The sequence below is a fragment of the Myodes glareolus genome, chromosome 6 (genome assembly GCF_982192425.1).
Source record: "Myodes glareolus chromosome 6, mMyoGla1.1, whole genome shotgun sequence".
Classification (NCBI taxonomy): domain Eukaryota; kingdom Metazoa; phylum Chordata; class Mammalia; order Rodentia; family Cricetidae; genus Myodes; species Myodes glareolus.
Window position 1 is genome coordinate 43,859,728 of NC_142031.1, and position 17,153 is coordinate 43,876,880.

The 17,153-nt window shown below is 39.8% G+C and overlaps 1 protein-coding gene and 1 pseudogene across 3 annotated transcripts in view; one reads left to right on the forward strand and one right to left on the reverse strand.

Moving 5' to 3' along the window:
* LOC146894222 (uncharacterized) overlaps positions 1-3,238 on the reverse strand; it is a 41,121-nt gene extending 37,883 nt beyond the window's left edge. The window contains exon 1 of one of the 3 annotated variants that reach the window (XM_087907164.1): positions 2,351-3,238. Coding sequence is in view for 2 of the 3 variants with exons in the window: in XM_085690718.2 (XP_085546844.2) it covers positions 2,309-2,386 (78 nt within the window). In the remaining variant the exon portion in view is untranslated. Of the gene's footprint in view, positions 1-2,308 lie in introns of all 3 variants that reach the window. The other 2 variants (XM_085690718.2, XM_087907163.1) reach the window with 2 other exon arrangements.
* Positions 3,239-3,935: 697 nt separating this feature from the next.
* On the forward strand, positions 3,936-14,757 carry LOC148121768 (zinc finger and BTB domain-containing protein 1 pseudogene; annotated as a pseudogene).
* The last annotated feature ends 2,396 nt before the right edge of the window (positions 14,758-17,153 follow it).

Consider the following 17,153-nt stretch of genomic DNA (forward strand, 5'->3'; position numbering starts at 1 on the left):
CTTTAATCCCAGCAATCTGTAAGCAAAAGCAGGCAGATCTCTGTGAGTTTGAAGCCAGTATGGTCCACAAGAGCTAGTTCCAGGACATGTTCCCATGTTACAGAGAAACCCTGTCTTAGAAAGAAAGGAAGAAAGAAAGAAATAAAGGAAGGAAGGAAGGAAGCAAGCAAGCAAGCAAGCAAGCAAGCTGGGCAGTGGTGGTGCATGCCTTTAATACCAGGCAGATCTCTGTGAGTTTGATGCCAGCCTGGCCTATAACAGCTAGTTCCAGGACAGGATCCAAAGCCACAGAAAAACCCTGTCTCAAAAAAACAAAACCAAAAAAAAAAAAAAAGAAAGAAAGAAAGATAGATAGAAAGAAAAAAAGAAAGAAAGGAAGAAAGAAAGAAAATCCAGGCTGTGGTGGTGCGTGCCTTTAATCCCAGCACTTGGGAGGCATAGGCAGGCAGATTTCTGTAAATCTGAGGCCAGTCTGGTATATAAGAGCTAGTTCCAGCACAGGCTCCAAAGCCACATAGAAATACTGTCTTCAAAAACTACAGAAAAAAAACAAAACAAAACAAAACAAAACAAAAAATTTTAAAAAAGGAAAGAAAAAAAAAGCTAAGGTGAGGATTTCTTGCACATGCTAAGTTCCATGCCAAGTAAGTTTCTTAAGAATAGAATCTTGTATCCAACTTCCTGGGGGAAATGGAAGGAAATGAAAGACTTCAATGCAGTCAGCAGAAACTCTCACACTTAGTACAAATTCAAGTGGAGGCTAATCAAACAATGCTACACAAGGGGAACATGAGGTCTTAAGTGATCATTACTAAAACCAAAAGGCCTTGGGGTTGACAACCATAGCTCTGAGGGGTTCTCAGGATCTATAGCAACCCTTCCACAAAGGCCCTGACTCAAGGTGATTACCAAAGGATAAGTTCAAATGTCAAAACATCAGACCGGAGGAAAGCCTCCAAAGCCTAGGCACCAGGCTGTTATTCTCTCTTCTAAAAATGTCCCTCCTCCCTACTGGAGAGCCTTAGCTGATCAGGCCAGTCCTTAACACAACGGTGTTCTATTTTTCATAAAGCTGTCACCTGCTGTCACATTGCCCTTCAGGCACTATGCTTTTCTCAAAAAGAAAATGAAACTTGAATGGCCTTAAGGTTGGTTGTGACCCTGTTATGCCCCCCTTGAGCAGCTCGTTATAGGCCTATTTTTTGGTATTCAGATGGACCTACTGCCTGGTTGTAAACCAGGGAAGGCTTCTATGTAAAGGTTTGGAGCCAAATGTCTGAAAAATCCTGTTTATTCAACATTTAGTATCCTAATCTCTAACAGGCCTGGTCAGCACATGCCCTGTTCTCTGGCAGAAAGAGCTCCTGACAGGATAGAGCTTCCTTACCCTGGTCACCAATCTGCAGGGTTCTCCTGCAGAAAGAGCTGGAGCAGAGTGGGACCTGCCAGACTCTCTGTGAGGCTGAAAGGGATGATTGTCAAAACTCAGCCATCCTCCCCACCTGGGCAACGAGGCGAAACACACCCACTGAGTTGGGAGTCTGTCAAAGCAGAAACTCCTTTACTTGGATAAAGCAGGGACTTATATGGGTTGTGATAGGAGTGGAAAAGCCTGTGATTGGTCAAGGAGGAGTAAGAAACGAGGGCCAATACTATGCCACGTTAACGGTAGCTGGGCAGAGACAGGTCTTCATACTCTAGCTAGGCTCAGGAAGTTACACTAGGCCTCAGGCCAACTCAAGTTAGGCTCAGGAAATTACACTGGGCCTCGAGCCCAGGCCTCATGAGGCCCAACAAGCATACACGTATAATTTTGTGTATTTTAGAGCCAGTCCTACCTGTGCTAAATTCTACTTTTTCAGACTTAATATTTTCTAAGCATTGGTAAATTCTTTATATTACCAATTCGATCTTCTACATCACGGCATGGAAGTGGAGGGCTACCCAATATATGGATGCTCTTACAACCTCCACAAAATAAACAGTAAGTGGATCTCACACATAAAGGTAAAATGCATAGTGCTAAACTTCTAGAAGATACTAGAGAAACTAGACCTCCAGGAGTTTAGCAACCTGCTTTCTATGGACGCACCAAAAGCATTCTGATGTTGCCTAGAAAGAGGTTTCTCCACACAGCTCCCTGCTCCCAATGCTCTAAGCAGATTCAGCCCACAGTGCAAAGTTATTCAGACGCCTGCCCTATTCAGGGAGTTGCAGGCACAGCATTGAACTGGAAAGGATGGGGAATCTGGCTGCAGTTTCCCAGGCAGAACTGGAGAGGACCACCACACTGTTTCCCGCATCTCACCTCCTGCTCCTCCCAGTCCAGGGACAGCAGCCCCTCACTCACCACGTCTCGGTTTCCTTGCTTTCCCAAGAGCTCCATGCAGTTCCCTGGAGGAGTTTTAGTTGAACAGCACAGCGACTGGCTCCACTTTCACTTCACTGACAAGCCGGAACCAGGAAGGGCCCCGCCACCACTTCTGACTGGCAAGTTACCTGGAGGGCCTGATTGGCTAGTGATACCTGAGTGACAAGTGCACCTCCCATAGGGTTAGCCTGTTCTTAAAGACACAGCACAATGTTACCTGACCCTGCTTTAGAAACTAGGCAAAGACCTTTTCTAGATCAGCAGAGATATGCATTTCAATAGCACTTGCCATTGGATCCAATAGCAGATGCTACTATCTTCCTGTAGGCACTTCTCCTTCTTCCTTAACTCCTGGACTCTAGGTGTCTAACCGATTTTGCACAGCCTACTGTACTTTGTGGATAGAGTAATTCCTTGTCACACTTGTAGAAGGATATCCAGGAGAGATTTAAGGACACAAAAGGGGGATATTTGTTCTGTGGTTTCATGCTGAAGTTAGATGAACTAAAGGTGCTTTTTTCCTGGTTGTCACGTGTACTTAAGAAAATCAAGAAAGAAAAGCAGGAACCAGATCTCAAACAAGATGTCTTGGTGAGGGCACAGGGCAGGTGGCCTTGCAAGGCGGGAGCCAGGACGTGGGCCTGGCAGGGCGTGACAGGGGAAGTGACTCAGGCCACGGGCCAAAAGCTCCGGCGAGGAGGGGTGGAAGGGAGCGGGGAAAGGGCGACCGTGAGCACGAGAGCTACAAGCCGAGGGGACAAGGGTGTCAGCGCCCACAGAATGTCCAGGGTGGAGCGTGGGGGCGGGGCCCTGAGGGGCAGGGGTCCGATGTCTGGAAACGGAGCTAGCAGCATCCAGCCCACGGGAGTCAGAAGGATTCCAATGGCGTCCAAGTGAGGAGGGCCAAGGCGAGCCAGGTAGAGGGTCGAGAGTGCTGCTCCAGCCGCCGCCCGGACGCCCGCGCCATTGCAGGCAGGGCCAGCCTCCTCGGCCTCCTCAGAAACTTGTTGCAATCAACAGGCGACCGCGGGTGCCCCTAGCCACCAGCCGCGGAGTGGTTGGGCAGGCGAGAGGGAGGGGAAGGCTGGCGGATGCAGCCGTGAACTGATGGGCAGACTCAGAGTGGCAGTGTGTGTATGCGGGCCGGCTCAATGCCTTGCGGCAGGAGCGGTTGTGCTGCACCGGAAGTCCTTTGTTGCAGCGCTGTCCCAGGCACAGCCGGAGTGTCTCCCCACAGCCCAGCCCCTAGCCTCCGCCTGCCCGCCGCTCGCCCCACTGCCCGGGTGAGTAGATAAATGCCAGTCGTCGGGGAGATTTGCGCAACTTTAACCCGGGCAGAGCCGAAGGCCTGGCGTGGACTGCGCAACCTGTAGCCTCCCAGTATCCAGGACGAATCCCCTCTCCAGACGATTTCCCAAATTACTTATCTGTCCCTTTATTTTGGGGAGGGGGAGAGGAGGTAGAGGCGGAAGGCCGAGGTTGGTTAACAGGCCAGGAGCACGCTTAGGTAACTTCCTGCTGCTGCTGGGCGGTCGGTGGGAGGCGAGCTTCCGGGAACCGGAGGCCAAGAACTTGGGCGTGCTAGTGGGAGGAGGCTGCTGGGCCGCGCCTATTTCTGCTTCGCTCTTTCCCACCTCCTCTCCTCAGCACGGTTCAAAAGTGGTACATCTCTGGAGTTTAGGGATTTTTCTGTGGACGAGATTTTTTGTTCTTTCACCTCCCGAGTCTCGAAGAGAAAGTGCTTTTCGCCTTCAGTGTTGGGCTTTTACAAGTAGAAGTTCTGGGAGAGGTAGTGAACCATTTGGATGGCAATTAGTAGTCCTTGTGGCTGGAGCATGCAGGCATGGTTCTAAACTCAGGGGCTGCTCCTGGCTGCCTATCCACCTGAGCCTCCCGTCCACGTGATCGCAGGGCTTGACAAGACAGTTTTCCAACTCTGGATGCTGTCAGGAGCAGGTCTGATTACTAGAAGATGGCGAAGCCCAGCCACAGCAGCTTTACCTTCAGCAGCTCAACAACAGAGAGAATGGGGTTTTCTCTGCGACTGCTGCATTGCTATCAATGACATTTATTTCCAGGCACACAAAGCGGTCGTGGTTGCCTGTAGCTCCTACTTTAGAATGTCTACATGAACCATCAGCACAGTACTGCACAGCTGAATCGCAGCAACACGAAAATAAGCGCTCAGTGTTTTGGTCTCATTTTGTAGTTCCTGCGCTTAGGAAAGATTATGACTGCTCATTCCAGTTTTGAGCAGTTCAAAGTGGCAATGAACTACCTTCAGCTGAACCATGTTCCTGACTGCTTGGAAGACGTACGGGACACAGATTGTTCTAGATCAAAGTGTTCGTCTTCTGCTTCAAGCAAACAGAACAGCAAGATGATCTTTGGAGTGAGGATGTATGAAGACATCATGGCTAGGAATGGCACTGAGGCCAGCAAGTGGTGTGCAGAGCCCAGTTCGATGGTGCATATACCACATAATAGAGAGCCCGACTAAGAATCTCTACAGTTAAATAATTTTCCTGAGCTGTACATGAAGGTAATTTGCTGAGCCAATATTTGATGTGTGTAAATAAAGTTCTATGTCTAAATAATCTACTCCAAAAAAAAGTGGGCACAGTTTTATCATAATGCGATATTTGTGGATTTGGCTTCAGCTGTGAAAAGTTACTAGCTGAGCATGTGTTGACCTGCACTAATAGACATTCATACCAAAGTACTGCGAGAGCTTACCACCGAATAGTAGATATTAGAGATGGCAAAGATAGTAACATCAAAGTGGAACTTGGTAAAAAGGATTCTTCCAAAACATTTTTTGCAAAAACAAATACAGAGAAGACGCCAGCCAGGCACCTGATGATTCAGCTTTGACCACTGGAAGCAGAAAAGGCACAGTGGAGTCTGGAATGGCAGCTGGTGAAGACAAAAGTTGAGCACCTAGACAAAAAGAATTATTATCAAGGTGGAGCCTGAAAATATTCCTACAGATGAGATGAACAACATTAAAGATGCTGACAAAGACTGCAATGAATCCACAGACAATGATGAGTTAGAAGATGAACCTGAAGAGCCATTTTGTCAATGCTATGTTGAGGAAGATGTCGGGCTTAAAAAACAGTGGTAGGCAAACCCTAAAGCCTTGGATGTCCATAACTGTGGATGAAAGAAGTGACTTAGAAGGTGTGAGACCCTCTCCCCACTAATAGCAGTCCAGGAAAAGAGGATGCTGACAATGCCTCTTGTGAGTTGTATGGACTCTCAATAACTGAGGAGGACCTGTCATCTCATTATTTAGCCAAACACATTGAAAACATCTGTGTATGTGGCGAATGTGGACAAATACTTGACAAGGGCAGACAGCTTCAGGAACACTCAGAGATGTGGAGAACCTCAGGATCTGACGACTAATGGGCTAGGAAATGCTGGCAAGAAGATACCAAATAAGTAGTATCCAGGAAAAGCAGTTATTTAAACATTCTGCTTGTCCTTTTCGGTGGCTCAGTTGTGGCCAGTGTTTTGAAACTGAAAACTTAGTGGTCGAGCAAATGTCTAGTTGCCTAGGCCAGGATATATTTAAGAGTGCCATCAAGAAAGAAAATAAAAGAGATCCCAGATGAAATATTTCTAAAATATGTGTGGAAACGGATTTAATCGGTGTTGTCATTTGAGGGAATATTAAACTCTTCCTACTAAAAAAAAGCAGTTTGTTTGTCAGACATGTGGAAAGCAGTTTTTAAGAGAGTGGCAGTTGCATCTGCACAATGACATGCACAAGGGAATGGCCAGGTATGTCTATTTCATTTGTGATCAAGGAACCTTCTGAAAATATGACCATGTACTGCATTTGATTTCCCATTTAACTGCTGGTGAGACTATATGTCAGTTTTGCTTTCAGAAATTCCCAGATAATGAACAACTGGGACAACATATGGATGTTCATCTGTATATGTGTGGAATATGTGGAGAAAAGTTTAATTTGATGAAGGATATGAGATCACATTATAATGCCATTCATTTGGGAAAAAAAAAAAAAACCTGAGAGGATTCCTACTGTTGGAATGTTTAGTTGATAGCCAGAACACCAAAGTGAGAAGGATATGAGCTATTTAGATACTAATTTTACAAGAAGTGTTAGAAAAAAATTTCATGGCCCTTTTACTTTAACATTTTTGTTTAGAACTTTAGTTGCAAGGAGAGGGCCCACTTGTTTATCCTGGCCGTCCAGCTATATTTGCCCCAAAATAACCACATAGAAACTGTATTAATTCACTTCTTGGCCCATTAGCTCTAGTTTCTTATTGGCTAATTTTTATATCTTAATTTAACACATTTCTGTTAATTTGTGTATTGCCATGTGGCAGTGACTTACCAGGTAAAATTCCCAGCATCTGTCTCTGGCAGCTCCATGGCGGCTCTCTGACTCCACCCCCTCTTATTCCCAGCATACAATATAACTTTCCCTGCCTAGTTCTGTTCTTCCCTGACATAGGCTTGAAGAAGTTCTTTATTAACCAATGAAAGTAACACTTAGACAGAAGGGCCTCCTAAACCATTTCCCCTTTTCTGTTTAAACAAAGGAAGGCTTTAACTTTAAAAGAAAGAATTAATAGATATATATTATCATAACTAATATATTATCATAACTAAGGAAAACTATAACTATGAATTTTTTAACTCCATCAAAGAATCCAGAAGGATATAATATTACCTAAGTAAACAGGAAGGTTATTGCAAGCAACTTTAAAAATTCTAGAACTGGCAGAGACATCTCACTGCCTGGACAGTCACCCAAAGTTCTTCTATGCCGTTGGGGCATTCATCTTTGGCTTTCAGGCCCATAGTATTCAGCAGGCTTTTTCATGAAGCAGGAGATTTTAAAGGCAGTTTAGTCCCATTCTTCTGTACCCTGCAGAATGTCTCACAGAGTCTTTAATGAAGCTGGAATCCCAAAGAATTGTCTCACCTTTAAGCAAGTTTTGCAGTCATTTTTCTGTGTGTTTTGCATGTCCAGTTTTTATAGCATACCATGAGGCAGTCCAGGCAAGAGCAATTTCTTGTTTAAATGGCTAATCAACTCCATAAGGAGCCTCTTTGATGCCCATCTTCCTGTTGAAGTAGATTGGTGCTGCCAGGAGCAGATTTGTCTCACTGTCATGAAAAGTCATAAATTTTTAAAACATTTAAATGCCATATTTTGAAAGTCTCTGAAAGATTTGAAGAATACCTATCTAACTGAAATATATCTCTATACATCTAGAAAATCTAACTAAAAAGACTACAAGCTTGACGATTATAGATGATTATCTATTAACCTATATTTATTAATTATACATTACATTTTTAAATTAACTACACAATCAAAATACCTTAATCAAAAGCAGAAATATACATATAACAAATTTGACCTTAAATTTGTATCAATAAACCAAGATCTATACCAAAGGAAATTATTCATATCTATATCGTATCTTCCTTTAAATGTAATGTAAAAGAACATTTATAAATAATATTTGAGAAAATGAGTGTAAATTTGTCCATACTGCTTCCTGCTGTTTGGGGCCCTGTTAATCAGGACTTTCATGGTGTATCCTGTCTGCTAGGTTCATCTCAGCAGTTGAGTGAAGTAATTTTTTGATGGTGTTAAGGCAACCTTTTAGGAGGCCTTGGTTCATGAAGCCATGTTTGCCTGGATGCAATCCACAGATTTTTAACTTTTGTGAAAACAAAAGAAGAACCTCTTTTCCCAAGCAACTTGTTCTTAGACCCAAATTCTGAAGTCAAGATACCTTTATAATATACATGCTGGTTTAGCTTAGCAGCCCATATAGTGAAATGTCTCTCTGCACTTAGCTCCTTCACAGTCAAAAATAATTAAAGAAAACACAATAATGTAAATAATCCAGGCACTCTATGAATTTTTTATTTTTACATGGCTTATATTTTTAACTCCTTTTAATCTATGACTATACTGTACTGTTTCATTAAAGACTTTATTCTTTTATTTTAAAATCATTAACTTTATTTTATGACTCTTTATACTCTTTTTCTCTCTCTCCCAAGCCTATGTACATTTATGCAACATTGTTACCCATTTATAGGTCTTTTATGTCTGAATCTGTCCTACTGTGTATCTGTAATTTTTTACTGTCCAAGAGCACTTTTTTAAAAAGTTAAGCGCTTTTTAAAAACTTAAGCTGCATCATTGCTTAGGTAATATGTAAGTGTCTGCTTGCTCTTCCCAGTACAGGATGGCGGAGCTGCTCTTGCCTCTGAATCATGCGCACCACCCCACTTTTAGGCACACAGCAAGTCCACATTGCCATCAAGCAAGCCGCAGAACTCTGCTAATAAACCCAACTCAAATGATTTGTAACTGGACCTTCTGTCTGAAAGAGTCAGAAGTTGCACTGGCAACTTTTCCCAGAAAGCCAGCATTTTAAAACAGCACAGCTTTTTTTTTTCTGCTGTTGCTGAATTAGGAAAATTTTCCTAAAGGAGCCAGCAAACAGCAAAAAGCTGTGTTAAACTGTATTTTTGTGCTTAAAATTAAGCTCTCTCAGGTTTTTAAGTGGATTTAGTCCATCACGTTGGCGCCAATTGTAAGGAGGCTCACTTGTTCATCCCAGCTGTCTGGCTAGCTTAGCCCTGAAATAACCAAATAGCAAATTGTAGTGGCCAGTCTTTGGTCCCATGATTCTGCTGTAGACAATGCATAAAAATCACTAAAATTATTTTGATTTCCAGACCAGTCAAGAATGTACTGTGATGTCCCTGTGATGTTGTATATCAGTTGGGTAATATCAGTACATCATTTCCATTACAAAGTTCTATTAGACTCAAGCAGTTCATGCATGGAGAAAATCATTGAGGGGTGTGTAGTATCATCTACCCAATTACCTTGAGGAAGCAATAACTTATTATAATATGTAAATTGCTTATCATACACCATTATTAGTATTGAAAATACTCCAAGAAATACCACCAAGGCAATATTCTTTGCAAAACAAAAGAATTTCTTGGTGATACCCAACCAAAAAAAGTTTTTTTTCAGGAACTCTGCAGTGGCAGATAAATTTAAAAATCATATATCCTTGACTGTGACCACAATTTCTTTTTTTCCCAAACAAGAAGATATAAAGATCAGTGTACCAGGAGCATAAGCCAAATATGTCTCTCTCAGACTTTTCTGAATTGTCATTGGCATTTTTAGGATCAGAATATCTTAGCTCCACATACTGCATTTGTGAGCTTCATTTTCACAACATGCCTTCTCCCCATATCAAAGTAGATTTGGGACCCTTCCATAATCAAACACAAGGATTCTTCCATAACACTTCAGCAAATTATGTGGTGTCCAAAATCTATCCTTGGCAGATTTCTCACAGATATCTACATTTAAAATTAAATTTAAAATATAATGCATATATGGTGAATGAGGATATAATTCCACACTTTTTAATTTTATTTTAAATTTAGTCTTAAGACTCCCATATGCCCTTTGAAAATTTCTTGTTCCTGCATAGTACATCATCTCAAAACCTTGAAGTGAATATGATCCAGGGAATGATAATGAGATTTTAGCATAATTAGCTTAATGGTACCTAGAAAGAAATTGCCATTTATTAAAGGCATCAACTTGGAAATGAGAATAGGGACAAATAGGGACAAGTTACATTTCATGTTTTTATGTGATCATGATAGACTGAAAAACTCTGGAAATCATTCCCAACTACATGAAAACAATACAGTTGTTAGGAGGTTCTTGTCGCTTGAGCAAGTACTCTAGAATTTGTAGATTGTACAAAGTTTTCATCAAATGTTTGACATAGAAATCGGGACCGGTGCAGCCTCAAAGTCCAGCTCTTGTTTATTCCTTTATCCAAGTTTTCTTAGTGATCCAAGAGAGAACCATGATATGCACATGAAATTTATTTAAAAATCATAAATTTAATATTGATTGCATTATCTATTCAAATAATTTTGTGTGGTACCTAGTTTCATTATCATTTTAAATCTACACTCTTGTTGCAACCTAAATTTCATTTTATTGTAATCAGGAAAAATACTTGCATGATTTAAAGTTTTTTGTTGTGTTTTGTTTATAAAGCACAATTTCTATGTTGCTGGGTATGGTATTAGATTCATTGTAAAAGAGGTCAGCCTGCATCAACTTCTCATATACCTTGAAATACAAGCATGCTCTATCATACATGATCTTTTGGGGCTTTTATAAATTTATTGTATATTATTTTATGAACTAATATATTAAGAAAACTGTTTCATGTATCTTTGAATTGAATGTCTTTTGTCTTTTTGATGAATGTTCAGATGTCTTTTTGAAATAATTTAATTGTTATATTGTTTAAGCCCTCTATTCCCTTAATATCTTTATAAATTCAATTTTTAAGATTAAGTTTTAGTATTTTTAATTTATATGGATGCAAATGCATGTATATTGTGTGTTCACATGAGCACATATGTGTTAGGAAGAGAAGGCCTGGAGCAGCAAGAAGTTTTCAGCCACTAGATATGGGTGCTGTGCCTGAACTACTCAGGTCACGACAAGATCAGAGCATTTTAACCTCTGAACTATAACTCAAGATCCTTGATTACAATTCTAATTTTACATGTGTATTTTTCACATGTCTGTGTGACTTTATCCGTGATCAGTGTGACTAACAAGAGCAAAGAAGGCAACAGATCTTCTGGAGTACAGTTAGAGGCAGTTGTGAGTAAGCCGACATAGATGCTAGGAATCAAACTCTCGTCCTCTGAGAGAGCAGTGATCACAATTAGCTGTAGGGACATCACTCCTCCCCACTTAAAAATGTTGAATGACCTGTTTTATACTTTATTGAAAATGTCCACTGAATTTTCATTCAATTCTTAAGGAACTCCTTTTTTCTGTAAATATTTCAATTTCAGTTCACTATATGTTAGAACTCTATCAGGATTCTGTTATTTATGAATGTTACATTTTATTTATAATATCATTTGAAAACCTTTCATTTGTGTACTGGCAAGAAGTACAAAAGTTGGCTCAATTGCCAACTTGTGTCTGAATACCTGAATTCCATCCACAGGACCTACATGGTGGAAGAAAAGAATTAACTCTCTCAACTTGTCTTAGAACCTGTGGCCACGGAATGTGTCACCTCAATGAATAGATAAATGTAATGAAAAAATTAAAAATCAAAGGCATTAAATAAATAAATTGACCATTTACATATGCACACATGCTATAAAATAGCATTCTTGGTGTCTTAAAATATTTTTGTGTTATATTTCACATGCCTGTTATTAACATGCCATAGATTTTGTATGGACATTGTTTAATATGTGCTTTTCTATCTTTATATTTCAACATATTCTGCCTTGAGATACAATGTAAATCTATCAGAGATGGCTAATATTATGACTATTTTAAAATATTCTGTGCCAAATCTACACTGGTTTAGAAAGTCTAATGCATTTTAATTGTTTTATGGTGGTTACATAGTAGAAACTACTTGCCTCTTCACTGTACTTGATAGCACAGTGGCTCTCTTCTCTATGTGCTGCACCAAACATGTTTCTCAGGTCTTCTTATTTCATTTTAGACATCTATACATTTTCTCTTGTCATTTTAAGGGAGGGCCTGCATAGGGCTTTTGAGTGAAACTCAGACTTACTTTTCTTGAAGAAAGATTGGAATATATTTTTTCATATATTAGTCCAACTCTTGAGCAGATTAATTTTCTTAGAGTAAGTTCAGAACGATCATGGGAATATGAAAGGCACTTTGTTCTGATTTGTAGAAATGTGTGAATGAGGGACTGTTCTGTGGTTGTTAATATGAATCAGCAGCATCTTCAACCTCCGTGTTGTTGATTATGAAAGAGTAACAGGTCCCAGAACTACTGCCACTGAAGATAAAAAAGACTCCAGAAGCAAAGTTGGATATACTACAAATCAGGAGATTATGAGTAGCTCCCAGCTTTGAATGGAGCCAGTGGATATTATCAGAGATGCCACTTGAACTGTCCTTAAAGATGATTGGGACATTCTTTCCTTGAGAAACAGACAGTAATTCAGAAAACTTGGTGAGAACAATTTTTCAATTCAATACCTTGGCAGAGTTAAGATGAAAAGAGATAGAATTTAGATGATCAAGATTCTAGCACATCTTCATACAATACACTATGTAAAGAAGAAAATCATAATGACAAAGAAGTAGAAAAAGAGGATAGTCAGGAAAGAAAGAAGTAAGGAGGGAAGGAAAGAAGAAAAGTAGAAAGAAAAAAAGGAAAAAGTTTTCTTTTCCTTTTTAACTAAAGCTCTAGGAAAAGAATGCCATGTTCGAATTGAAGTCTGCCTTCTTTCTCATTCACTACACTGATTAACAACAAGTAGACAGTTTACATCTGCAACCACTTCTTGTTGTCTGGTCTGTCTCTGACTACAAACTTCTTTTTGTATTCTAAGTTCATTCTCTTAAAAACATGTCTGAGCCATCTGTGGTTTCTGAGGTGTAAATAGGCAAATAGCAGAGTGTAGGCAAGGATGTCCTTGTCTTATAAACATTTGTAGTATTTAATTTAGTAAAGTCGCAAAGCTCTCAGTGTTTTTTCTTCTCTAGAATGTTGTACATTCCTTCTGCAGAGTAACTCCAGAAACTTTCTCATAGCTAGGCTTAGTGTGATCTACATTGCACGGTAATCTCTAGTCTTCACTTTGTGGAATTAATATTTTCCATGATAAAGTTTAGCTGAGGATTACTGGCATGTGCATCGGAAAACCCAATGACCCAGAACGGCTTTCTCCTTTTCCTGACAGCTGTTCGACTAAGGCTTTTCTCATTCACCCAAGTCTAATAAAATGGTCATGAAAGCATAAAGCCCTGGGAAAAACAGTGTGCCAGTGTTTGACATTAACTCACGTAAATTAGGGATATTTCTATAGAATTTCCACCTTGAAAACCCCTTCTTTCTGAAAATGAAAGAAATGGAAATTGATTATTTTAGTGCCTATCACGCATCCAATACTCTGCCTTATGATGCTTTCAAGAGAACCCTGGATTTCTGATCTTCATGTGCCAAGATTTTATAAAAAGGAATGAGCATCTGGGAGGAGCTTTGCTCACTCTCTGAAAACTGCAAATACTCAGCGTTGACAGATTTCATAGACTGATCCAACGAAATGTGCTCTGACAAGTCTCACAGAAGTGGTCAAGGACCTCGTGACATTTGTGAAGCTAAGTGATCAAGAGCCTGGAGTCCTCTTTCTCTAATTCATGATGTCATTATCAGAATGGTGCTGTCCTTGGCCAAATAAATGTATATCATGCCCTCTTCTGATGAGATCTGTAACAGACCAAGTCAGAGCCTAGTAGAAACTACAAGAATGATACTCAGTGCAAATCCTAGGGTAATTGGAGGAAAAAAGTGAGGGACCAAAGGCTGTAATGTTCCTCACTCTGCATGATCAGAGAAAATAATGTGCATGTACAGTCAGACAGTTATGTGTAAACAAACAAACATTTATTTCATGTTTTGCTTCTAAGAAATAAGGAAACACTGAGAAGAAAGTTTTAAATATAGATGTAGATGTGTGGAAAATGTGCAAATTCCTGTAAATACGTTCTGTCCCTATTCAGTGATATCATTTCTTACATTGAGGGGAGAGCAAGTAAAAGTATGTCAATCAGAAATATTATATCAAAAGTTCATTTGACACTTATATCTTCCTAAAGCCTAAGCCGAAATGTGTTCAGAAACTTATATTAATGCACTGTTGTATGGCATAATGTAATATAAAGCAACTAAATAAAACACAGTTGAATATTCCATGTTCATTACGTTTTATACATGATAATATACTGATGTTTTGAACTGTGGATTGCTGACACTGCTCAGGAGTAAGGATGGATATTTACAATTCAGTTTACCTCTTGTAAGTAGTTACATAAGAAACTGAGAAAATCTGCATGTGTTTGAAAACAAAAAAGGTTCAACCAAAATAGAAAATTTAAAGAACTGGTAAATCATCAAACTATATGGAATAGGGATAGTTAGGAGAGAATAAATATCCATTGGAAAAATCAGTGCACAAGTGTGTGTATGCATGCATGTGTGAAATGAGGATTGGGACAAAGAAAATTCTGATCCTATGAACTCTTTTTGCATTATATTTGTGGGGTGTTTTGCAAGTCTAAAATTATGTTAAATAAACTTTGAAAGCTATAAAAATAAAAAATCAGTGTAAATAAATAATAATTGTGTTAATTTCTAGAAAATTTGTGGGAATGTGAGCCTTTGGCTTACTTTGAAACTTCACTAAAAGACGAAATTCATAAAGAGAGGAAAAATGTAACATTAAAATAAAAATTCAAGAGTTTAAACTGATGGCTTTGAAAATGACTTCTTTTTACCATCCCACCCTGCCCCCAAGCCTACCTTTTTGTCTGTGAGGTCCTTAGAGCCCAGCAAGAGCCCCTGCTCTTATGCTGAGGGTATCCGAAGAGGTAAGTGGTCACAGGGCCAGTCAGCCTGAAAAGCCACTCTCTGGGACAGTCCCAGGGGATGGAATCCAGGTCCTCTCCAGTTCCTTATTTTTGGCCATTATGGGAGGTGTGTTCTCTGTTTCTGGCTTTCTTTACCCCATTCCACCCTGACTCCAAGCCAGCCTTTTCATCAGGGAGGTCCTTGGATCCCCCAACACACCCTACTTCAGGGCAGAGGGGATCTGAGAGCCTGCTCCAGTGCTGCAGGGACCTAAGAGAGGTCAGACCAAGAAAAACTCCAAAGTACACAGACACAGAAAAGATTGTACAAAGGCACCAAGTCCCTGCTGGCCTCATTTGAAGGAAGAGATGGGCAGGTGCCGATGAAAAAAAATCCTCCCTATCTTGAAAAGCAACATGGTAGCACCAGAATCCAGCAAACATGCAACAAAAAGACTTGAATATCCTAACACAGAAGAAGTAGTAGAAATTGACTGTAAGCATAACCTTATGACATAATAAAGAAACAAACTGAGGGAGGGCTGGATATGGAAAATCTGGGTAAATGAACAGGAACTACAGAGACAAGTATAACCAACAAAATACAAGAGATGAAGAAAGAATCTCAGGCACTGAAGATACTATAGAGGAAAGAGACTCATTAATCAAAGAAAATATCAAATCCAACAAATTATTAACACAAAAAGTCCAGGAAATCTGGGACACCATGGAAAGACCAAAACTAAGAATAATAAAGGTAGAAGAAGAAAAACTTCAGATCAAAGGCCCAGAAAAAATATTCAACAAAATTATAGAAAAAAACTTTTCCAACCTAAAGAAGGATGTTCCTATGAAGGTACAAGAAGCTTACAGAACACCAAATAGATTGGATCAAAAAAAATTCCCTCATTTTATAATAATCAAAGCACAAGATGTACACAATAAAGAAAGAATATTAAGAGCTGCAAAGGAAAAAGGTCAAGTAACATATAAAGGTAAGCCTATCAGAATTACACCTGACTTCTCTATTGAAACCATAAAAACCAGGTCTTGGATAGATGTGATGCAGATACTAAGAGACAGTGGACGTAAGCCCAGACTACTATACCCAGGAAAGCTTTCTTTCACCATTGATGGAGAAAAGAAGATATTCCATGACAAAAACATTTAAACAATACATATCCACTAACCGAGCCATACAGAAAGTATTAGAAGGAAAACCTTAAGCCAAGTAAGTCAGCAACACCCGAAATAGCACAATAAATTAATCAAGAGCAAAAATATACATAAAACAAAATTGAACTAAAATTTTTATCAATAAACCAAGATCTATACCATTGCAAATTATTCGTCTCTGTAGCATATCCCCCTTTAATGAAAATAAATCTTTTTAAACACTATTTGGGCATAGTAATAGTTTTCTAGACTACTTTGGATGTCAGTATGGCAATTTCTCAGAAAATTAGGAAACAATCTTCCTCAAGACCCTGTAATGCCACTTTTGGGTATATATCCAAAGGATGCTCAACTGTACCACAAGGACATGTGCACAACTATATTCATAGCAGCATTGTTTGCCATAGCCGAACCTGGAAACAACCTAAATGCTCCTTGACTGAAGAATGGATAAGGAAAATGTGGTATATTTACACAATGGAGTACTACACAGCAGAAAAAAATAATGACATTTTGAAAAATGCAGGCAATTGCATGGAGCTAGAAAACATCATTTTCAGTGAGGTAACCCAGACCCAGAAAGACAGTTATCATATGCACTCTATCATAACTGGTTTTTAAACACAAAGCAAAGAAAACCAGCCTACAAATCACAATCCCAGAGAAACTAGACAACAATGAGAACCCTAAGAGAGACAAACATGGACCTAATCTACATGGGAAGATTAAAAAGACAAGATCTCCTGAGTAAATTGGGAACATTGGGGACCTTGGGAGAGTGTTGAACAGAGGGAAAGGCAGGGAGGGGAGCAGAAAAAGCGTAGAGCTCAGGAAATATCAATAAAAAAGAATATGCCTACAGTTTAGGAAGAAAGCATATTTAACCTTGTAGTGAATGTGCAACACACTTCGATGATTTTTCTGCTCCTCTCCTTCCTGTCCCTGTTGATTTGCATGTGTTCAGATCACAACTTACTGTAAGAGTACTTCATGAATAAGCTGGTCACATTCTGTGCAGATGTCATTTACTATCAAGACACAACATGGGCATAAAGGTTTTCATTCAATATCTGGGCTGCTGGTGCTTTGGGTTTTAAGTATCAACTAAAGGGTCAACTCAGA